The 22,680-nt window shown below is 43.7% G+C and overlaps 3 protein-coding genes across 5 annotated transcripts; 2 read left to right on the forward strand and 1 right to left on the reverse strand.

Moving 5' to 3' along the window:
- The first annotated feature begins 90 nt into the window (after positions 1 to 90).
- paf1 (PAF1 homolog, Paf1/RNA polymerase II complex component) lies at positions 91 to 4,875 on the forward strand. Of its 2 annotated transcripts, none has more exons than XM_068715841.1 (14): positions 91 to 321; positions 957 to 989; positions 1,132 to 1,224; positions 1,320 to 1,441; positions 1,545 to 1,611; positions 1,700 to 1,801; positions 1,975 to 2,080; positions 2,213 to 2,281; positions 2,496 to 2,599; positions 2,692 to 2,808; positions 2,915 to 3,043; positions 3,235 to 3,340; positions 3,834 to 3,912; positions 4,059 to 4,875. In XM_068715841.1, the coding sequence occupies exons 1-14, from the start codon at positions 275 to 277 to the stop codon at positions 4,535 to 4,537; spliced, it is 1,653 nt and encodes a 550-aa protein (XP_068571942.1). In that variant the 5' UTR covers positions 91 to 274; the 3' UTR covers positions 4,538 to 4,875. The 2 variants fall into 2 exon arrangements, with proteins under 2 accessions (XP_068571942.1, XP_068571951.1); XM_068715850.1 differs by having other exon boundaries at positions 960 to 989.
- Positions 4,876 to 5,110: 235 nt separating this feature from the next.
- Positions 5,111 to 7,181, reverse strand: gmfg (glia maturation factor, gamma). 2 transcript variants are annotated; one of them, XM_068715862.1, is made up of 8 exons: positions 7,105 to 7,181; positions 6,853 to 6,994; positions 6,328 to 6,424; positions 6,155 to 6,204; positions 6,026 to 6,075; positions 5,839 to 5,921; positions 5,550 to 5,623; positions 5,111 to 5,271 (listed from the first exon to the last, which is right to left on the reverse strand). In XM_068715862.1, exons 2-8 carry the CDS (start codon positions 6,853 to 6,855, stop codon positions 5,200 to 5,202), a joined length of 429 nt encoding a protein of 142 aa, XP_068571963.1. In that variant the 5' UTR covers positions 6,856 to 6,994; positions 7,105 to 7,181; the 3' UTR covers positions 5,111 to 5,199. The 2 variants fall into 2 exon arrangements, with proteins under 2 accessions (XP_068571963.1, XP_068571971.1); XM_068715870.1 differs by lacking the exon at positions 7,105 to 7,181 and having other exon boundaries at positions 6,853 to 7,008.
- Positions 7,182 to 8,492: 1,311 nt separating this feature from the next.
- LOC137876341 (protein Smaug homolog 2) lies at positions 8,493 to 22,558 on the forward strand. The gene is made up of 13 exons (XM_068715827.1): positions 8,493 to 8,812; positions 10,546 to 11,141; positions 11,285 to 11,755; positions 11,925 to 12,167; positions 12,272 to 12,381; positions 12,739 to 12,825; positions 13,096 to 13,363; positions 13,621 to 13,706; positions 13,955 to 14,070; positions 14,297 to 14,498; positions 14,989 to 15,115; positions 18,494 to 18,577; positions 19,464 to 22,558. The coding sequence occupies exons 2-13, from the start codon at positions 10,946 to 10,948 to the stop codon at positions 19,490 to 19,492; spliced, it is 2,019 nt and encodes a 672-aa protein (XP_068571928.1). The 5' UTR covers positions 8,493 to 8,812; positions 10,546 to 10,945; the 3' UTR covers positions 19,493 to 22,558.
- The last annotated feature ends 122 nt before the right edge of the window (positions 22,559 to 22,680 follow it).

The raw sequence follows: 22,680 nt of genomic DNA on the forward strand, positions 1-22,680 counted from the left end.
ACATTGTGCAGCCTCGCACCTCACATGCCGGGTCAGTAGGGGTCGCTCACGGTCCTCCTCAGACCCGTGAAAGTCAGTCCACATCCGGGGTATCGGCCTATGCTGCCGGGGTCGCAATAATAATGCAGTATACATTGTGATTAAAGTCAGATGTAATACATAGTTGTAGATTTACGTGCATCGAGGACTTTTGTTAGTCATCTGGCGTATTATTGTTGATTATTTGTGCAAACAAACAACTGTTTTCAGTTGCGAGCATTTTTTTTTCATAAACATGGCTCCAACGATTCAGACACAATCTCAACGAGAAGACGGCCACAGGCAAGTACAACAACAATGTTTACGAGGGTGTTAAACTATCCGCTCGTCTTCATTGGGTAATTCATTTTAATGTTATTAGTTCATGTTAAAGCCGCTACAAGTCGTCGACATTTGGTTATTAGGGGGTCACTTGTGTCCAACATTAGCTAACGATGCTAGTTAGCAGCTAAGCTAAGAAGGAAGCTCAGCGTCAAGTAGCTTGCTAGGGTAATTAAGCGCGCTAACCTGATTATTTAGCGCTATTTGAAATAATTTTACATAGCGTTATGTTAATTGTATCTATCCAGTCAGTCGTTCTAACTTAATACAGAAGCAAATCAACAGGCCAACACTGTGTTAACGAAACTGTGTTTTTTTTTTTAAGCTAGCTAAAGTGAGCTAGTCCTAATGCTAACAGTAACGTGAAGCTAGTGACGGCCAGACAGAGCATCATGCGTTCACTTTAGACTGTAATGTGAATTCAACCAGTAACTTGGCATACAGGCTGTTCTTTAGCGGTCTGCACGCTTCAGGAATGATTGTTGACTTGATGACTGTTAACATATTCAACAGCCTTTTTACAGAAACATTTCAATGTCACAGTCCAGCGTTAGTTTATAGGAGATGGTCTGACAAGTTTTTGTTTTCTCTTCCAGTAGGCCATCCTCTCACAGAACTGTTCCAGAGAGGTAAGCATATTCAGAATAGTATTTATTTTTGTTTACAGTCATTCCGAGTGCCTCCCTTTTTTTTTTTTTTTCTTTTTTTTTTTTTTTTTTTATATATAAAAGTGTCTGAGTAACCCAAACTGTACTTTTGTGCCCACGACAGGTCGGGGGTGGTCTGTCGAGTGAAGTACTGCAACAGCCTTCCTGACATCCCCTTTGACCCCAAATTCATCACATATCCGTTTGATCAGCACAGGTAAACATCCAGCCTCTCTGTCCTCGGGAGGCGATCACGCCGGTGAACGTGGGCACAGCTTGACTTTTGATCTGTTTTTGTTCCTGTTGTGGCAGGTTTGTACAATATAAAGCCACTTCTCTAGAGAAGCAACACAAACATGAGCTCCTGACTGAGCCAGACCTCGGGGTCACCATTGATCTCATCAACCCAGACACCTACCGCATTGACCCAAATAGTAGGTCTCTCGTTGTCGCGTTGCATGCGACGTACCGTTTGTCGTTTTCTTGACTGCTTTGTCAAATGTCTGCGTAGACTGAACCGCTCTTTCATATTCTCAGTACTGCTGGACCCTGCTGATGAAAAACTGTTGGAAGAGGACATCCAGGCTCCATCCAGTTCGAAGAGGTGAGGACCGCTGAATAGGCAGCTTTTATGGTCTTATAGAAACACGTGGAAGATGTGTTGTTTTTAACATTTTCATCTTCCCTATAAGGTCACAGCAGCATGCCAAGGTGGTCCCGTGGATGAGAAAGACCGAATATATTTCTACGGAGTTCAACAGATATGGCGTTTCCAACGAGAAAGTGGAAGTCAAGTAAGTTGGCGACATTTATTCACGTTGAAATGACCGAATAGTAGATGGGTTTTGTGTGTGTGTGTGTGTGTGTGTGTGTGTGTGTGTGTGTGTGTGTGTGTGTGTGTGTGTGTGTGTGTGTGTGTGTGTGTGTGTGTGTGTGTGTGTGTAATCTAAATTTGTTTTGTTTTTAGGATTGGTGTATCCGTCAAACAGCAGTTTACAGAAGAAGAAATCTACAAGGACAGAGACAGCCAGATTTCTGCTATTGAGAAAACATTTGAGGATGCACAGAAATCGGTGCGTGAGCTCTGCAGAAGTCAAGGACTGTTTGTGATGTCCAGCTGTCGGATGCAAATCGGCACATTCACCCAAAATGCAGAAGTATTTTTGGCTTAAAGAATGTGCTATGAACATGTGGTTTCTCTCCAGATTGCACAGCACTACAGTAAACCCAGAGTTACTCCTGTGGAGGTACTACCTGTGTTCCCCGACTTCAAGGTGAGCAATCATTTCACTCTGTTTATTTACTTTGAGTCTCTGGAGATGATTTCACTGTAGCAGGAGAAGTGCAGGGAGGGAACAAATATGTAACACTTCACAATAAAAGACAGAAAATGTACGTGCAACTTTAAAAATGAATCTGTTGTTGTGCGAGGTGCTTGTTTACAGATTTAAATAACTACATTTTGTACGCTTTGGTCTCTTTCTGCAGATGTGGATCAACCCATGTGCTCAGGTCATCTTTGACTCTGATCCTGCACCTAAAGACCATTCAAGTCCACAAGGAGTGGAAATGATGTCCCAGGCCATGATCAGGTATTTCCAAACTATCTGTCGCCTGGATGTCTGTTTTAAAGAGTAATATCTTTGCCTAAACGCTAATCATGTTTCATGTCCCGTCGTTACAGAGGTATGATGGATGAGGAAGGAAATCAGTTTGTGGCTTACTTCCTGCCCCATGAAGAGACAATCCGCAAGAGGAAGAGGGACAGCGATGAGGGGATGGATTACATGCCTGAGGACTTGTACGTGAAAATATCACATTAAGAAAATCCTACATTTGAAAATCACTTTATTACTTAGCTTTGCTTGTACAACAGGAAGTAATAATACTCCTTTTTGTTTTTGCAGGTATGATTACAAGATAGCCAGGGAGTACAACTGGAATGTCAAGAACAAAGCCAGCAAGGGTTATGAGGAGAACTACTTCTTCATCTTCAGAGACGGAGATGGCGTTTACTACAATGAGCTGGAGACACGGTGAGTCATTGATCAGACGAGCCACTGGTTTTCTTGGTGCACATCAACGTGAAGAAAGGGAGATATGCAGACATTTTTAGAGAGTTTGTTGTAAATTGGTTGATAAATGCGCAAAACAAGCCCTGATTAACGGGGGTGTGATTAGAAACGGTTGGGCCTTGTCCTCTGACAGCCTTTCTTCTGTCCTACAGGGTGCGTCTGAGCAAGAGGAGAGCCAAGGCCGGAGCACAGTCGACCACGAACGCAGTGCTGGTGTGTAAGCACCGAGACATGAACGAGAAGGAACTCGAGGCCCAGGTAAGAGCGCCTTCTACTTTTACTCATTTTCTTGATGTTGGACTGAACACGTGGTTTTGTGGCGCTTATTGTGACAGTGCTTTGTTGTTGGAAGGAAAACAACTTTGAATTAAAATGAATTATCATTATTTGTCTTATTTAATTAAAGCGTACCTTTTCGGTCAATACCTCCACATTTATTTAAAAATCACAAAAGTAAGGAAGATAACATTTATAGAATAAAAATGTAATATTAATTACATTCATTTGGTTTTTCAACATTATCTAAATGAAGTAGTTGCAGTTGGGGGAGGTGATTTGTTAAAACCACAGTAATATTTAGATTAATTGACATGGAGGCTGTATTAGTCCGTGTTTTTGTGTTTAACAATCCTTTCCAACACGACTCGACTAATCTAAACTAATGACTGGACCTGTGACAGCATTGCCTCTAAGCTTGGGTTATTGAACAGTAGTGTTCTGATGGCTGATTCTCTGTCACTGTGATTGTTAGGATGCACGTAAAGCTCAGCTGGAGAACCATGAGCCGGAAGATGAAGAGGAAGACTTGGATAAGGACTTGCAGGACTCTGGTCAGTTTTCTTCTCTTCTCTACATGTGCATTTCTCATCACCGTGTTTCTACTTATTCGGCCACCTGCTGCACCGCAGTAAGAGTAGGTCTGCGAAAGGACGACCGTCTCTATTTCTGTCTGTGATATTTGAATTGTCTTCTCCAGGTGATGATAAAGAGAAGGGCAGCGGCAGCGAGGCAGAGAACTCCGGCAGCGAATCCGAGAGGGAAGATGAAGACCGCGAACAGAGGCCAGAGGAGGAGGAGGAGGAAGAAGAAGAGGAGGAGGAGGAGGAGGAGGCGGCGGCGGCGGCGGCGGTGGCCCCAGAGAAGCGGAGGAGGAAGGCGAGCGGCAGCGGGAGCGAGAGCGGCGAGGAGAGGACCAGAGAGATGCGAGACGAGGAGGAGATCTTCGGTAGCGACGACGACGACAGCGACAACAACGACAACAACAAGAACTCAGAAGCCAGCGGGGAGGAGGGCAGCGGAAGTGAGGATGAGCGAGGGAACCGAGGAGGCAGCGGGAGCCGCAGCGCCTCCCCAGCACACAGCGAGCGCAGCAGTGACCACTCGGAGACCCGGGTCCAGAGCGGGAGTGGAAGCGAGAGAGGCTCAGATTCCAGTGATGCCAGTGACAGTGAATAGAATCTGTAGTACGGACACCTTTCTTACCTTTACGTTCAAACGCGGCAGCGTGACGCTGTCGCTGACCTGTAGTAGCTCAGTCTGACTGGATGTAGTTTCTTATGATCGCAAATATCAAATTAAATGTGTGTGTGGGAGATGCTCATCGTTTTTGGACCGGGGACATCTCTCTTCAGTCCCGTTTTTAACTGTAGATTAAACTTTCGCACCAGTAGCTATTTGTCCACCATTCCTACTGTCAGATATTCCACACAGGATCATGTAAAAATGTCTCTCGGCTTTTGTCTTTGTGTTACGGCTTTAAAACTGATAATAAAGTCAGGTGACATTTTGTAAGACGCAGTGGTCACAGGTTGTTTTTCTCTCTTTAACGGATTTAGGGAACCTGTAAGTAATCCCATAAATGTAACTTCATTTTATAATCCGCCCAAAGAAGTAAAGGACTGTCGTCCGTGGTCCGTTTAAAATGAATATTTGATCAGTGTAGTCGGTTCAGACATGTCTTGGACAGAATAGGGGATTATTCATGTCTACAATTATTTATTTTTTTATGTAAAACTGACACCTCAAAACTTCCTTTCATACAGTAAATTGAATAAGAACATGCACAGCAATTGAAAATTACGTGTTTCACAAAGAAACCGACTGATGGTATTGCATATTCAGCCAAAAAATCCCAACTGGTTCTTCAGCCATTCTTCTGTCAAGTCATCAGCGTTTCTTGTTTCAAAGACCTCAAAGAGTAAAGGAGAGAATTCAAGACGTCAATATCTACAAAACCATAAAGATCAGAGATATTAACTCAACAATACTCAAGCTGCTAATGAATAAGGTAGAAGAATGAAAACAAACAAACGCTCCTAAAAGTACAAATAACCTGCTAAACGTGTTGCCAATCAACTTCAAAATAATTAATCGTTTGGCTTTATAATCAATAATTGTCCCATTTTAATGCGACCAGCATGCCAGTGGAGTCATGACGGACTACAGGGCATCGTCTTGAGTCCGTTACCTTTGTGAGCTCTGCAGCTTCCACCAGTCGAGTCTTGCTGCCTGCGTACATCATCTGTTGCACCGGCTTACATCCTGTTCAAATGAAATTTACATTATTCCAAGAGAATCTGTAATGTGACCAGTCAAACATTCCTCAAATCCAAGAACTGGATCGTGACAATAATTTTGAATAAAGTGGATTTCAGACACCTTCGTTCATTTTTCACAGTTAAGTCGTTCCACTAAGCAGAACAATACTAATGTAAGGAGACGGATTACTTTTGATTGAAGGTACTGTTATTACTTACCCATTGGACTGGAGAATATGAAACACAGAGGGTAAGACACCCTTCCATCGTCATGGACATATTTGTAGCTGTAGACCATGAACGTGCAAGACTGTCAAGGAATTTTTTTTTCAGCTTCAAAACACTGATATACTTTGTGTGAATTTAAGAACTTTGCTGTATTCTTAAAACGGGATAAGAAGGATATCTGGGTTGCCGCTCTGGGAGTTCCTCTCTCAACTCATCCAGTGAGATGTCCTAAAAGACAAAGTTGATTTGACTTTAGACGCAGAATAAACCCGCTCCGCACCCCCCCAAAAGTTCTGATTTGACTTGCCTCGTATTCCTCTTCAAGGATAACAAGCTGTTTATCCATGTCTATTTTCACTAAGAAATAAAAATGATGATTCATTATTCTTTTGTTTCACATTTGTTGATGCGGCGATATTCGTAAAGGATTTGAATTTGTGACACGTATGTCAACATTCATCAACAGCATGTGCTACTTACTTAGTATGGCAGCGTTGGTGGTCTCTTTTCGAAATCTAAACTTTTTCAGTTTAGCTTTCAGACTTTCATCCACCTCACACACAACCAGAGAGCTTGACTGCAAAACGGTGTAAAAACATATCAGTCAAAATGTGTCTCAGAAATATTAAAATGTGTCCTGGTGCTCCTGGTATAAAGTGATGTGGATTGGCCTACAGGCCAGAAATAGAAACAAAGAAAAAGGGGGGTAAGAAACATTGGCTCCATCTGTTCCGATGTTGAGGTCTCTATCCACCTCGCATGTGCGCATTAAACATTCATAAAACTATTCTGACATATTGAGGGCAGGAAATGTTTTTGCTGCGTCATGCAAAAATGTAGTTTCCTGTTTGAAAGTGTGGCGGACGGACGGTGGACTTGTGTCGCGACGGTTGACGTAAAAACAAAAACCCACACAAACATGTATATGAATGGCAGTTCATCGAATCTAGTACATTTCAAAAAGAAAAGCAAAATCTTTCAAGCAATTGCATCAGATTCACCTACCATTGTCAAAGGATCCCGTTTCTGCCTTCCTGTCTTCGAGGTGAGAGGGCCTTGTTGAAACAGGCAGACTTACGACAAACTGACAGCTCCTCTCAGACTGTCAGCCTCCTCCTGGTGTCGGGGGAGTGCAGGCAGCAGCTTCCTGTTTTCACAACACAGCTCAGCCCAGTGTTGCACAAAACAGTCTCACCGTCTTTGTTTTTTAATGCATGTAACGCATTAAGGGAAAAAAAATAAATATGCAGAACAAACCTATGAATCTCAGTATGACGGATGAGATTGTGTTGAATGGATGCACACGGTTTGAAGTTGAAGAAGCACAATTGTACTATTTGTGTGATTTCATTGGTGTGATTGGGGATACTTTCACTTCCCATTACCAGACAGGGCTGGGCATCAAATAGAAACTTGCAGAGCTCAAAAGCTTCCTCAGATCCTTTAAACTAACACCACAATAGAATAACCGTACAATTTTGTTATGTATATAAATGTATATACTATAGAAACACATGCAGTAAAACGTAAGCTACGCAAAGGCAAAACTTCATTAAAAGCAAGCTTCCTGTCACAGTATCATGGTACCGTTACTGCTCTCTACTGGTAGAAACTTTCGGTATGTTTGCAGCTGCAGCCCCACCCCGCTCAGTGATGTCCAAGCAGGTCTCTGCACCTCTGTGTGCTGTGCTGTGTGTTCTGCCTCCGACAGCTGAAAGCAAACACCTGCTGCAACAACCCATTGTAACTAAAAGACATTGTGCTTTCGGCACATTCAGACTAATGCAACAGCAGTTATTTATTTGGTGTCGATTAACCCTTAAACAGAACCCACTTTATGGAGATCTTTTGTCTTTGTCATGAATCCTAAAATGGTCTAGTCCATTTACAAGTTCAAAAGGTGGTTGTGTCTGAAATGACTCCCTCTTTCACAGGAACTACTCCCTCTGTGATTACCACTTGTTTTCTCCGGTGCTGCGACGATCAAACAATGAATTACTAGATCAGAGGAAAATTAACTGGCACAAATGTTAATCTTTCTTCAAGAAGTGCTACCCTGAGCCTTCCACTCTTATCTCTTGTCTCTTATTGTATGCGTATTAGTTTGTTTCTGCACTGTACTTTTGCTCTGGTTTATGCTTGTTTAAAAAAGGAGATGCACTTATGACTTCTGGTGTAATGTAATCCAAAAGCCTTTATCAAGAGAACAGGCATTCAAGTGGTTGGCCATTAGTTGTAGAGTTGGTGGTTCAAATTCCTTGACCAGACATTCTCCAAAGTGAGGTTTTGCTGCTTTAAATCATTGTAAATTAAATATCTTTCGGTTTATGGCTGTTTGTCAGACACAATGGGTGATTTTAGTTCATCCCCCTGGGCTTTGGGAAAATGCAACGTCAGCGTTTTTTTTTGACGTCTTCTGGTTTATCATGTTTTTTTGGCCCATTAGTGCCGATTTTTACTTCAACAAAAATACATTATGTGTTTACCAGATGAACCATGAACACTGTATGACGCTCAGGACCTTTGTGTTTATACGTCCACATGTGTTTACATAGCAGGGTGGAAGCGATACTTTATTTACTAGACAGTGGGAGGAACTAAACATTGCGTACCGTCCCAGACGTGTGACGTTGTACTCACGTCTTGCGTCAACTCAAAAATCGAAGTAGATTTCTCCAGGCGTACACTCTTTATTTTTCTGCATTGCAATAAACATTTTGTACATACCTTCTTAAACATGGCCTGTTTGAAACCACGGGAGCTTGCCGCTGTAAAGGAATACCCGTAGGAGTACCTCGTATGGGATCGAGATCTACGCTTCTTTCAGCTAAGCTAACGTTATTGCATCTGTTAGCAAAACTTGCTAGCTAAGAAGCTAGCGCTAGCACTTAGCGATCCCCTACCGTCGAGCTAGCTATGCAGTAGCACGTTAGCCTAGCTCGCTAACCAGTGACAACTGACACAGGTAAACAACACACCTTTTGAGTCTGTTTATTGTGAATCACAACTAACATAACTTCACGCAGTTAACTAGCTAGCTGCAACCTGCTGTCGATTAAACGTGCCCATTTGCGCCGCTAAGATTGAAGTAACGTCACGAAACGTTAGAGAAGGGGTAACAGTTAGCAACAGCGTTAACGGAACAAAACAAATCCTAAATCCCTCACCACTTACTCTGCTGGTGGAGCTGGTGATGGAGGAAACCAAGCTTCCCAAAGCACTGAATCACTTTTAATCTATTGTGTGTTTTTAAAATGTTTTACTGTTTCGAAGCATTTGATACAGTCAGGAATGTCGACACCTGCTGGCTAAACCCTTTGCACTGCATTTGTAAGGATGGATTAACTCGGGAGAACCATGGTGAAACAGTTAGTTAGTTAGTCATTTGACGCTTTAATTTTTTTTGCTATTTTCTCAGTAACGCTATATTTTAATCAAAAGGTCTTACAGCGAAATACTAAGGCAGTATTGGCAAACACATCCCGTATTCAAAACGAGCGCGACACCTCACTTTACGAGGCCTCGTTTGGGGGGGTGGGGGGGGTGGTCACGTGATTTTGCTATGAAAAGTCTAGTTATGTTATTGAGAATAACACAATTGTTGTTATTGAGAAGAACACAAGTGGACCAATCTAACTCTGGCTGTTTGCTATTCTATCGCTAGGCTCCCGGGTTTCACGTTAACCTGGTTCAGTTTCATAAACCTCGCAGGGACAATCATAACAACTGTCTTCTGACCAAAGCCTGTAGTCAGACACATGGGTGTTCTTCAGGCAACATGTCTCACAGTGTCACCGGTGCAACAGTTTGCATTGATGGCACTTGCTAGTGTCCCTGAACGTGAACATACCCTCGCTTGTTCGTGATCATGCTAGTGTTCTACTATTCTTCAGTGGCGGATAAACAGTGACTTATAATTAGCCGACCTGTTGGGAATGCAGCGCACTGAAGACGGTCCTTGTGCTTTGGATAGCAGCCTGTTTCAGTGGTTTGTGTTAAGCATGGCTCTTAGCGGTAATGACCTGGACTCTTCTCTTTTGGATTAAGTGTTTGGCACTCCTTTTGTTTATGATAAGAGTCAAGCAGCGTGGGCCAGATTGATAGGAGTCTCTGTGAAATGCTCATGTTTATTACCTTAAATAGCACTTCAGGTCACAGTTATGACTGAAACTTGATTGGAATACTTTTTCCATATCTCCCTTTGTTGATCCCTGTTATTTTTTTTGCGTGTCATAAAAGGTGGAATCAGTGTGTCTTTCCTACATTGGTGTGTGTGTGATATAATCTCTTCATTTATGACTTTACAAACTTGTTGCTGTAAGTTCAGTTTGTCACTCACTGAAGCCGATAAACCATCAACATCATTATGCAAATCTGGTTTCCGGCCTTCAGGCAAAAAAAACAAAACATATGTGCCCAAACAAGACTGCCTACGATCATATTCCAGTACTAAAGTCTGTGGGATGAACAGATCAACTTAATCCGTCAAAGCACTCGTGTTTATTCTTTATATATAAACGTGTGGTTGTTGTCGTCATGCTGAATGCAGTAAAATTAGAAAAGATAGACCAATTTGGAATGTGTATATAGTATACACTAAGTAAATATTGGGTTGGTTCATATTTAAAATGTGAAGTAGACATTGGGTGAATTGTCATTTAAGATTTTTCTCTTTATCCGTTTTGTTGTTTTTGATAGGGCACAGATGATGTCACCCTGAACATGCCACAGTGACAAAACACAAGCTTTTCCCGCTTGTGTCGCTGCCACCTACGATCGACACGCTTTTAATAAAGCCTCACTTCAGAAGACGACGTCTTCCCCAATAATCTACACGGCATCCCCGTCTGCAGCTCCTTCTGCACCTGAACCATGTGAGGGCCCCTCGGTCCAGTCTGAGGGGATCCCAGGACTGTTGCAAATACGCCCCCGCTGTGCGGGGTGAGACTGAGCCTGTCTGTGTCTGAGAGAGAGAGAGAGAGAGAGCGAGAGAGAGAGAGAGAGAGAGGGAGAGAGAGAGAGCGAGCAGTCTTTCCAGTACCTCCTCCCCCCCCTCCCCATCCACACATTCCTGTTCTCCTTACCAAGGAGACACGCCATGATGTTCCGAGACCAGGTAGGTATCCTCACAGATTGGTTCAAGGGCTGGAATGAGTGTGAACAGACGGTGGCACTGTTGTCCCTCCTGAAGAGGGTGTCGCGCACCCAGGCTCGCTTCTTACACATCTGCCTTGAACACTGGCTGGCAGACTGCACAGAGATCCACATCCTCGAAGCTGAGGCAAACAATGCAGGTAGCTGAGAAGTGTTCTGATTATATGAGTATTGATTATCTCTGATTATAAAACACTGTTCTATCTCTTCCTAAAGCTGTATATTAAACTAGTAATTCAAAATGAATTGCCGGTGAAATTCTCTGTTTGCCCTTTGTCTTCAGCAATTGTCAGCCAGTGGCATCAGGAGCCAAAGGAGAAGGTTGTGTCCTTGCTGCTGTCCCACCTGCCTCTGCTGCAGCCGCGCAACAGCGAGGCCAAATGTGAGTACATGAAACTGCTGCAGAAGGTGTTGAGTCACACTATCGAGAGTAGCCTGTTTGTGGAAGAAAGCAGGCAGCTGCTGTCCTACGCGCTCATCCACCCGGCCACGACACTGGACGACCGCACCTCTCTGGCCATGTGGCTAAACCACCTGGAGGAGCACCTATCCAGTGGCTACGCCCCCCGGGCCCCGTCTAGCCCCTACCACCCACGCCAGGGCTCAGATGAGTGGCCCAGCTCTGCCGAGGCCCTGGAACCCGGTCACGCCTGGCACGACCAGTCCCCCTCATCCGGCTCGTCTCCAGCGGGCCAGAACGGACACATGTCTTTCCCAGGCGGGATGTCCTCTCCCATCAACAGCAATAACGCAGGTAATGTTTGCCATTCTCCTCCATCTTTCACATTTGTGGGAAAACATAAAGAAACAGTTTGTCAGGAGCATGTGAGACCATTGTGGGTATCATATTGTGCAAACAGTGTGCTTGTTCTTTCACACAAATTCCTCAGAATTTCTCATATATTCAGCGTTTCTCTGGCCAGGTCTCGGTGGACAGATGCAGCCCAGCCCTCTGAAGAAGTCCATGTCCGTTATTCCTTCCAGTCCCCAGGCTTGCGTCTCCGAGTGGGTCAGCCAGGATGACATAGGGGGCCGGCAGAGCTTCATTCTAACAGACCACGCACCCCTTTCGCCCCAGAGCAGCGTAGCCTCCTCGGGCAGTGAGCAGACTGAAGAACAAGGCTCCTCCCGCAACACCTTCCAGGAGGATGGCAGTGGCATGAAAGGTCAGAGTTCATTACCTAATTGAGCCGGCCGACAGCTGTGGTGATGAAAGCCATAATATAACATTACTTTTTTTTTTGTGTCCCTTGCCTGTATTTTTTTCTAGATGTTCCCGCATGGTTGAAGAGTCTCCGCCTTCATAAATATGCATCGCTTTTCTCCCAGATGACCTATGAGGAGATGATGATTCTCACAGAGCACCACCTGGAGTCGCAGGTTCATAAGCCTCCTTACAACGTACTGTACACTGGGGCTTTGATTACTCCACCCTCCTTATCAATTGTGAACATTACTGTCCTCGAACCTGATGATACATCAACTCTCAATGAGGCATGAAATTAAGCGACGCACCCTACGGTTAGACTGAGCCAGTCACACATACAAATAGTGCGATCTAGTCTCTGCCCCTTGGCTTTAATGAAACAAATGGTGATTAGGTTTGTTATTTAGTAACTGTATGAATTGCACCGTGTTTTCATGAGAAATGACTCGTCTGCTTCTCAAGGCATCTTGTTTCTCTCTCTCTCTCTCTCTCTCTCTCTCTCTCTCTCTCTCTCTCTCTCATATTTTTAGAACGTCACTAAAGGAGCGCGGCATAAGATCGCCTTGAGTATCCAGAAACTGCGAGAGAGGCAGAGTGTGCTCAAGTCTTTAGAAAAGGTAATTCAATGGGACGATGTTGTGGGCAAAAGTGTTTGGTCTTGAGGATGTTTTTGCTTGTACTCATCAAAAAAAAAAAGTACCTGAGTATGTACTCGTTGATGGCCATGTGACCCTTGATTTAGTCGCATTGAAAAAAAAATTCCCTTTTTGCTAGTTGGCGTAGAAAATGTTGATCTACAGCTTGGATATCTGCGCACGCAACCCCACCCTTAAACCCAGAGCGACCTCCGAGTAGCTCATAACACTGATGTTGTCATCCCGTGGCAGGATATTTTGGAAGGGGGCAACCTGCGCAACGCCCTCCAAGAGCTACAACAGATCATCATCACGCCCATTAAGACCTACAGCCTCCCCAGTGCGGCCCAGATCGCCCCAGACGCAGCCACCTCCCCGTCAGACGGCACAAAAACGGGAGCAGACAAAGAGCCGGCCTCAGAGGGCTTCCAGTCCCACAACCCACCCGATGGAGACTCCTCAGCCACACCCATCTCAGACGGCGACATTGCTGGACAGTTCACCCGTGTCATGGGTAAAGGTGAGAGTGCGATATTACACGTGGATCGACTACAGAGGTAGTCATGTGTTTTGTCCTTTATAGGAAGCGCTCTTCAGACTTTAACCCACACATAGGAAACAGTCGGCAGCATAATAAAACACTGCAATAATGCTGTTACGGCATTTTATGCCCATAGATACTTAATGAATTATCCATATCTACCCAACATTTATCTCTCAGATCCATATTTACTTAATTGATATTAGCATGTAAAGCCTGGCTTCTCTTTGTTTCAGTGTGCACACAGTTGCTGGTGTCAAGGCCAGATGAGGAGAACATCAGCTGTTACCTCCAGCTCATTGAGAAGTGTCTGACACACGAGGTGAGAACCCGAAGATATCGTTTTCACTTGCTATTTAAGTCATTTGTGTGTTGTTGAAAGTGCACCCACTGGTTGAATAGATAATACCTCAAAAAATATGAAATATTGACAATAGCATGAAGACACATTTACATGAATTGTTAGTAATGGAGAATCTTGTAATCATTTTCTCTTTAAAATGAAGAAGGATCTGTTGATGCTCTCGGAATATTGAATGTATTTTTCTGCCGCCTCTTCGTCCGTGTCAGGCCTTCACAGAAACTCACAAGAAAAGGCTGGTCTCCTGGAAGCAGCAGGTCCTCAAACTGCTCCGCCTGTTCCCTCGGAAAGCTATGCTGGACATGCCTGTGTACCGACAGAAAGGGTGAGACTCTGCCGGCCCCTCGTTACCGTTGATCTCCGGCTTCAGCGAGGGAGACGTCGGACCGGCTGAATGTTACATCCGCCCTGCGCTCATCCCTACTCCCTCCCCTTCTCTTTCACTCTCTCGTTCAAATAATAACTTGCTATGAAGTATGAAGTAGCGTCAACAAATTAAACATTCCGGTAACTCGCATTGAATTCTGTTTCCTTTTCGTTTTGTCCTCCAGCTGGACCTATGGGTCCAACTCGCTCCCCACAGCAGGCTCTGTGAGTGGAGTTGTAGGGCGGCGGGGACAAAGGCAGTTCCAGATGACTCCTCGTGGGCTCCCAGCAGCGGGACGCATCGGCCTTCTGAGTCCCGGCGGGATCGGGGGAGCGTCTCCACGCCACACGCTCACTAATCCTGCGCTGGCAGGCCAGGGTAGACAAGTCAGTACTCCTGTCAATGGATGAGCACTTTAACACACGTGTAGCTTGTCTTAAATTGTGGACAAAACCGATCGGATTTATCAATCGCGTCGTGTTTTCTTTCATTTGTTTTTTAAAGTTACTGTTTAGAACTTTTAACAGGTTCATTTAGAGTTTGTCCTTCAATATGTCCTCTCACTAAGTCTGAAGGTATTGACCTGCATGGTGACATGTCTAAGGAGTCATAAAAGACCAGAGTAAACATTTGTTCTGAAAGGAAAACAAGGGGGGGAAAAAAAACAAGAGACTTTGTCAGTTTAATCTGTACACACACACACACACACACAACAGTACAAGGGGTTAGAATCACATTTTGATATGAATTGATTTATTATCATAGCTTGAAGGGCTTCTGTTTGGAGTCTGAGGTGAAAGATAAGCGAACCATTTCAACGTTCCGGGTTGAGTGGCATTTGCGTAATGAGAGTTTTGTGTTTTTCCCTTTTCGTAGAACCTGTGGTTTGCCAACCCTGGGGGCAGTAACAGCATGCCAAGTCAGAGTCGCAGCTCCGTGCAGCGGACCCACTCCCTCCCGGTTCACACTTCCCCGCAAACCATGCTCATGTTCCAGCAGCAAGGTACTGAACTGTCAAGCCTCTTTCGTTCTTCTTGAACACGGTGTGTGCACTTACCCACAGTCTATCCCACTAGGAGCTCATTCACATGTTGCGTCTACAAAAGCCGCATTGGAAAATGCCGGCCGTGCCACTTTTCATGCTTGGGGCATGTTTGTCTGTGTCAAATTAGCTGACCTTTCAAACGCGATGTTGTGACTTTTCCTCCATACGTTCACAGTAGACTTTTATATTTCAGTCAGAAAGAAACGGTACCTGACAGCTGCGGCGGCTTGTTCCTCGTCACGCGGCATGTGATGAGCGCTGCAGCGTTCCAAAAGTTGCACTATTTTTATCTTGCACCGCAGCTGTTGTGCCCTGAAAATGTGCCACTTTGGAACGCTTGCGCACCTCGACGGAGTTGCTCTCGCTTTTTTTTGACCGCGCTTCCGTGCGTCTCCATCGACGACGATGGACTTGTGAACGACCCTTTTAGACTGCAGTCACACAAAGCCAGTGCTCCCGGTCATTAGGATGTGGCTAGTGCCTTCTACCTGTGACCGTGGGGACACAGGTGCTGCTGAAGGAAAAAAAAAAAAGAAATCCTGCTGCGGGCCTGAGATTAAAAGTTGAAACTTTGGAGAAACGCAACCAAGTGTCTGGCTTCGGTGGCCAATCACGTAAGCGGCGATCCAGAGCTTCAGGACCGTGCCGCGAGGGAACAAAAGACGTTAATCGTTGTGCAGTCGCTTGGTGTTAATGGGCCACACACCAGTGTTACCAACATGTTGCTTATCTGGAAGTCAAATTAAAAAAAATTCAAGGGAAACAGGAAATGATTAATGGAATAGAAATAATTTGGAATTGGGAGATTTGACTCTGCTGGTGAGTTTTGCAATAATAATAATAATAATAATAATAATGATGCCAAACCAGAGAGCTGCTCTCCCTCTGTGCCAAGGACAAATTGACAAGACAGCTTGGCGGCATGATGCAGTAAACAATCTGTCACCTCGTACAATATACATCGATTTGGATTGCTGTGTCTGCTGTGCCAGGTGTCACACATGAGCTTTGTGGATTCATCTGTCCTGTTGGTTTTCAGTCAACAAAGGATGTTTCCACAACGGAGCATCCTGTGTGAAAGCAAAAGAAAAGCCACAACTTGTACGAAAAACACCAGTGTTACACTTTCCATGTCTACAGCTAGGGGTGGTGGATGCTTTAGTAGTGTCTAGTGCAGGGGTATTCAATTAACATTCCAAAAGGTCCAGATTGAGAAAATCTCCTTGGGCAAAGGTCTGGAACATCTCAGGTTAAAATGAAGTAATTCATTTTAGAAAAATGTATTTCACTGAATTGCCCTGCAGCTTTAAATTCAGTTTATTCAGGTGTGAAGTGATGTCAATCAAAAAAGCCACGATATTATATTTTTCTATTTTTTTTTTTTAATAATCTTGTCAGAATACCCATATTTGATTGGCTGAGCTGCATCACGAGATGTGATTTACGCCGCTGAACAAGTACCGTAAAGGCTGGAAAAGCTGCGCCGGTTAAAATAAAGGCGCTCCGTCAAAATGTAATAATTCTCAATTATCTATCGGTTTTAGGTCCTGGGTCCGAATCCGGACCGCGATCTGCCTATTAGTGACCCCTGGTCTATTGTAACCACTGACATGTCCGACACCCACAAGACCTGTCATGGGCAGCCTACGTACAGGTGTTAATAAACATTTTAAAGAAATACTTCATAGTCATATGGATTTGAATAACTCCATCATAGACCCTCAACCAGGGAATGGAATAGACACACAGGTATAGAGGGAACATGAAAGACAAACTGACACACTTATTCCAGTAACTTCCTTCATCTCTATTCTATTAAAAGACGTGTTCCTCAATAAAGAGACGAAACAAAAGTGCATCAAAAGAGTGAACCTGTGTGTTCTTTTGGAAACTCAAAATGATCCAATTTCAACCCGTCTAGGCATAACTCATCACTGCAGTATGAGTGTCATTTATCAGTCGAGGGTTACACTTGAGACCCGAGTGGTCATCGCTGCCCTGCCGACTGAGCTTTCACTTTCCAGCTTGCTCTGTCCCTCCTCAGACCAGCGTTCTGAACATCATGTCTGCATCCGCTCGGGACGGTTCACACGCCGACATCGTAATACAATCTCAAGTGCGTCTTGAGAGGCCGCTTGAGATCACGCTTTTGGTTTGTAAGCGGGTGAAATGTAAGCTGTGACTCGTGCTTAACACAGAATACACTCGACTTTAGCCAAACAGCTAGAGTACCTCACCTCAGACGATGTTTACGTCACGCAGTCCTTTCCACGGGACGCTTATCTGGCAGCTTATTGTAGGGAAATGTGTGAATATTGCAATAATGCATGTAGCACTAAATCACATTTCATGATGTGAGGAAAGCATCGTGATTAATGAAGTGACATACATGTGCTGTTAATAGTTTGGTTCAGCACAAATCAATGTCATTTAACATAAAGAAATATGTTTTGTTAAAAATGATTTTAATTTGCCCCTGTGACGCCGACACTCTTCAAAAGAATATCTATTTTTTTTCAGCGGCCTTATTTTTTTGGGGGGACCAAATAATAAAACTCTTTCAAAGTAATTCCACCATCACCCACTTTATTTCATTCAAAATGAAGATAAACTCACCCTGAAGGTCTGTTATAATGATCAACTGTGCGGTGAAACTGTGTGTGTGTGTGTGTGTGTGTGTGTGTGTGTGTGTGTGTGTGTGTGTGTGTGTGTGTGTGTGTGCGCGTGCGTGCACAATTATTGACAGTTTGACAGGTTAACGTCGAATCCAGAAGCAACTGCGAACTCTTAATAGACAGTTTGAATAATAACATTCACCGATGTTTTCATTTCCAGTTAATCGTTAGAAATAATGTGGTTCGCCACTGCATGCCGTTTTCAGTGCGTCAGCACTATTTGCCTCGGTTGGTCCTTATTAGCGGCAGATACAGTACGATAAATCTTGTTTTGTTTGTGTGGCTGCCAGCAGGACTACTCGATGCAGTTACAGTCACCTGCTTCTGATTATTATCGGGTCAAAGAATTCTGAACAGTACACACACACACACACACACACACACACACACACACACACACACACACACACACACCAGTTCTTCATCAGCACACATAAACTGGGTGATTTCTCCCTTTTAAACTAGATATCACATAATGTGCACTGATGATAGGAAATTGGCAAATAAATCACGGTTGGACATTATTTATTTGGAAAGTAAATATACACATCTGCTTTTGTAAATTCAGAGCGTGAAAGAAATTGACTTCCTGGCAATCCTGACGGTAATATGAATTCTACTTCCTGTGGACTAAGATTTTATTTTCTCCTCGTTCCCACAGAATGCCAAGTTCCGGGTGCTGACCTGGAGATCAACCCCACGCTGGAGTCGCTGTGCCTCAGTATGACAGAGCACGCCTTAGGGGGTAAGCGTCCCCAGCAGACCGGCACTAAAGTAGGCCTCTGGCTGGCAAACCTCCCGCTACACAGCAACACCTTTCCATGTATCATAACTAGGCCACGAGAGAATCAGGGACCGCAACGCATGCTAATATGGTTCACACGCACGTTCTCCCATGCAAACGGAGTCTGTTGACTTTTCTAATACATATTTAATTAGTTATATTTGTGCATTCATTTTTAATAACATCTAAATTATGCATCATCATTAGTCAAGTCACAGTCGGGGGGGGGGGGGGGGAGACAGACACACACACACGCTTCCCTTTGTGCATCATATGCTGTTCTTGAATGACAAAATTTGCATCATGGTGTCAAACACATGCTGAGTGTTCTGTGAAATTCAAGGCATTTAATCTATTTTCCTTCCTTTCTCAGAGACAGACACAGTTACTGACATAGGTACGTAGCATACGCTTAGCTTAGCCTAGCTTGTCTCGCTTTCTGGACGTCCAGCATTAACTAGTAAGGACGTACTCACTGAAATACAGCCACGGATTGCTGTTGAAACCAAATGACATTGTTAACAAAGACATTGCAACAAACACGGCACTGGCAGGTGAACAAATGCATATTTTGTCTCCACAGTAATTGGGAGGATATTGTATGTACTTTAATTCAGCACAGTGCTGCTATTTATCCAGAAACATATCTAATAGATATAGAAGATATACTTCAATGATTGACATCCATGGACACATTAAAAAGGCGTCAATAACTTTGTCTGGCCTTGGGAGAAGATCTACTCCTTTTTTAAGGATGAAATGTGAACGGTGCAGTATATTTTATGATTGTAAATGTCTTGAAAACATATATTTATTCCAATCTTTTTTTTCTTTTTTTTCCCCTCAGATGGAACAGACCGGACATCAACAATATGAAAAGAAGAAAGGAAAAACACACTTCAGTTGAGGCCTGTTCAGTTCCTCATCACCCAGCACAAAGATATACGTATGCTTCAGAAAACCAGGCAGAGCAGTCACTACAAAATGACAAAAAAACTGTGTATATGTTCTCTAATATTTTTGTACTTTATTATATACAACTAAGTTTATTAAAAATGGAATACAGATGATTATTATATTGCAGGACAGAAAAAAAAAACAAAAAAAAACAAAAGAAGCGAACTGCTCCGTGTCACCTGCAGGACTGTGACATGCTGTGCAGAGGCTCAGTCTGCTGTGGTCTGAGAGGAAAGCGGTGGATCGGTGCTGTCTTAAAGGGGTTCTGCCCTATGAGTTACTCTTCTTTTCCTCCCGCCTTGGAGCAAGGCATCTTTCCAGAACACACTGACGCCCACAGCCCCTGCACCACATAACATGTAGATTCAGAAAAATGTCCGGCCAGAAGTAAGGCACTTTTTATGAATTGATCTCTGCTATCTGCCACCGAACCGTAATTGGGCCTAGGACACAGTCGCCAGTACGCTTCCCAACCGCCCCCCGATTGTTCTGTAAGCAGTGCTAGTGAGGGTTTGTGTTGGTTGACACTTTACAGCTTTTCTCTGATCTTTTTCTCCGCTCTTGAGGACATGTTTTGTGGCAAAAGGAGGACAGAGAGGACTAAAAGAACCGAGTAAAAGCTTTGTAATTCTACCGCAGACACGCAACACGTAGTGAAAGCAGAAGTGACTGTCCTCCTCTAAACGTCTACAAAGCCAAAGAGAAGGGTTGTGCGATTGTTTATTTGAGAAGGATAGTTGTAGTGAGCTGCAACAGAATGGTATAATTATTATTATTATTTTTATTTTTTTTATTTTAAAAGAACAGCAGACCGAATAATTTATGCCAGCTGCAATTTTGTCTGTTATTTTATGCCCTACTACATGAATGATGATGAATCTCATTTTGTGCCGAGGAATCCCCAGAGGGGTGAATAAGGGCTGGTGAGGTATGCGCTGTGCGAGAGCCGATTCGATATTGAATTGATAAAAGCGAGGAGGGTAGAGTGTTTTCAATTTACTCACTCTAATGCTGGGTGAGGAAACTAAATGAAACCCATCTGAACCCTCTGGCCTCCTTATGATTGGCTCTGGGAGAAAGGAGCTTGATCTTGTAATAAATGCTCCGGAGCGCAGCGCCCCACCCTCTCTCGGCGCGCTCTTCCTCAAAACAGCCAACATGGTGATTTGATGAGTCATACTTTTTCAAGGTGCTTTGACGGTGTCCATATTTTCTGTTTGTGTCTCGATGTGTTTCAGTCTCAGAACCCTAACATTATCATGTGGTATCAGTGTTGAATCAAAAAAAAACAAAAAAACTTGTCTTATACGGCCTCTGTCTTTGAATGTGGCAGAGCGGAGGTGCATGTGTGTGTGTGTGTGTGTGTGTGTGTGTGTGTGTGTGTGTGTGTGTGTGTGTGTGTGTGTGTGTGTGTGTGTGTGTGTGTGTGTGTGTGTGTGTGTGTGTGTGTGTGTGTGTGTGTGTGTGTGTGTAAGTAATATGGTCTTAACTTTTGGATCACTCTTTGGTTGCATCATAAGGCAGGGATAACCATTCACCTTTTTATTTCAGCAGAGCCATAGGAGGTCTGTCAAGTAAAGATGGTTATTTACAGATATCTTTTCCAATTGTATTTTTTACTCTCCCTTGATATCGATAACTTATGCTTATTTTCTATAATCGCATGTTTTGCCACACTAATACAGCACTGTTGTAGATAGAGGACATGGTGGTTGATGGTGAGCCGAGTCACCGACAGCTAAGAGAGCAGAACTCTTGCAACTAATGTTGTATATCTATACCGCCTAAATGTCACTGTTTACATCTCTCTGGGGATAAAGCCCAATTCATGTTATGTGATGTCATGAATACTCCATTGTCTCACTATGTAACGCATTAAAGAACTGACGCCTTCTCGCACATGAGCTGGCTGGGTAGAGCCCGAAAACAAAAGCCTTCTACCCGCTTACGTAACCCACGGACTCCGTCTGAGTCTCGGTAGGTTTTTTTTGCGGTTGTTTTTTTTTTTTCAAAGTGAGATCCGAGGCATGCAACGCCTGCTTTTTTTTCTGGTAATGCGGTGACGAGAGAGAGAATTATCTTTCCTGGCCTTGTTATTGAACTGTTGACTGTCATGTCCTGATAAACTGTTCATGCGGTGCCTGAAATGCACAGCTCCAGCATCCTCAATATGTTGAATTAATGGTCTTGAGTAGTATTCTAGTCATGGATTTCTTCAGAGCAGGCTCTTGGATAGATCTGACTTGTTAAAAGCATCACACTCATGTGTCCGCAAGGGACTTCAGAGAGTTAACGCTGACAACTTCAAGACTCTCGGCTATCTTTTCTTTTTTTTTTTCTTTTTTAAACTCTTCACTATCCTGTATATCACGTCTGTTATGTTACAAATGGCTCAGATGATCCTTTTCATGGCCTCTAGCTTTTGACAGCAAATAGACACAGAGGTACAGTGCGGCACATTTCTGCAAGCGTCTGTGTGCATAATGAAGATGCAGCAGGGGATGACGACGCTTATCTGAGCCGCAAATCATGTGATTATGAGTAAACGGAACACTAATAACAGGCCAAGGAATATGTTTACTCCATGTTTACATTCCAGCGAGGCATGAAATGAGTAGGGAGATGCACTTCACGAGTTCAGCCTGGTGTTTTTTTCCACATGCCAAGCATCCACTAGGAGGTACAGAGCCTGTGTCATATGGAGACGTCTACCAAGTGTACCCACGATTGTGTTCATGTCCCTGCCAGGCTTAATTATTGAATAAATGCTGCCAGCTGTAGGCTACATTGCATATATTTGTCTTGTACAATTTATATTTAATTCTAACGACTCCCCAGACATTTTTCTAATATTTTATGAACTTTTTGCATCCCATGCTTACTCTACTTTTTTACTGTCACCCATATGTGTGAATGGTCTGAAGTGCAGCATCCGCCGGATCACTGACAGTCCAAATAAAGAGGTTCAGTTCTTTTGCAACTTCACTTTGTGGTTTGTGTTTGTGTCTATTTACTTTGCTACACAACGGACACGCATTTTTTAGCAGCTGAAAAAATAAAATAAGTCGCTGTCCTTCTTTTCGTATTACTCTCATTTGTCACGTCAC

The sequence above is a fragment of the Cebidichthys violaceus genome, unplaced genomic scaffold (assembly GCF_023349555.1).
Source record: "Cebidichthys violaceus isolate CVI_PGR_0920_01 unplaced genomic scaffold, fCebVio1.0.p SCAF_1, whole genome shotgun sequence".
NCBI classification, from domain to species: Eukaryota; Metazoa; Chordata; class Actinopteri; order Perciformes; family Stichaeidae; genus Cebidichthys; species Cebidichthys violaceus.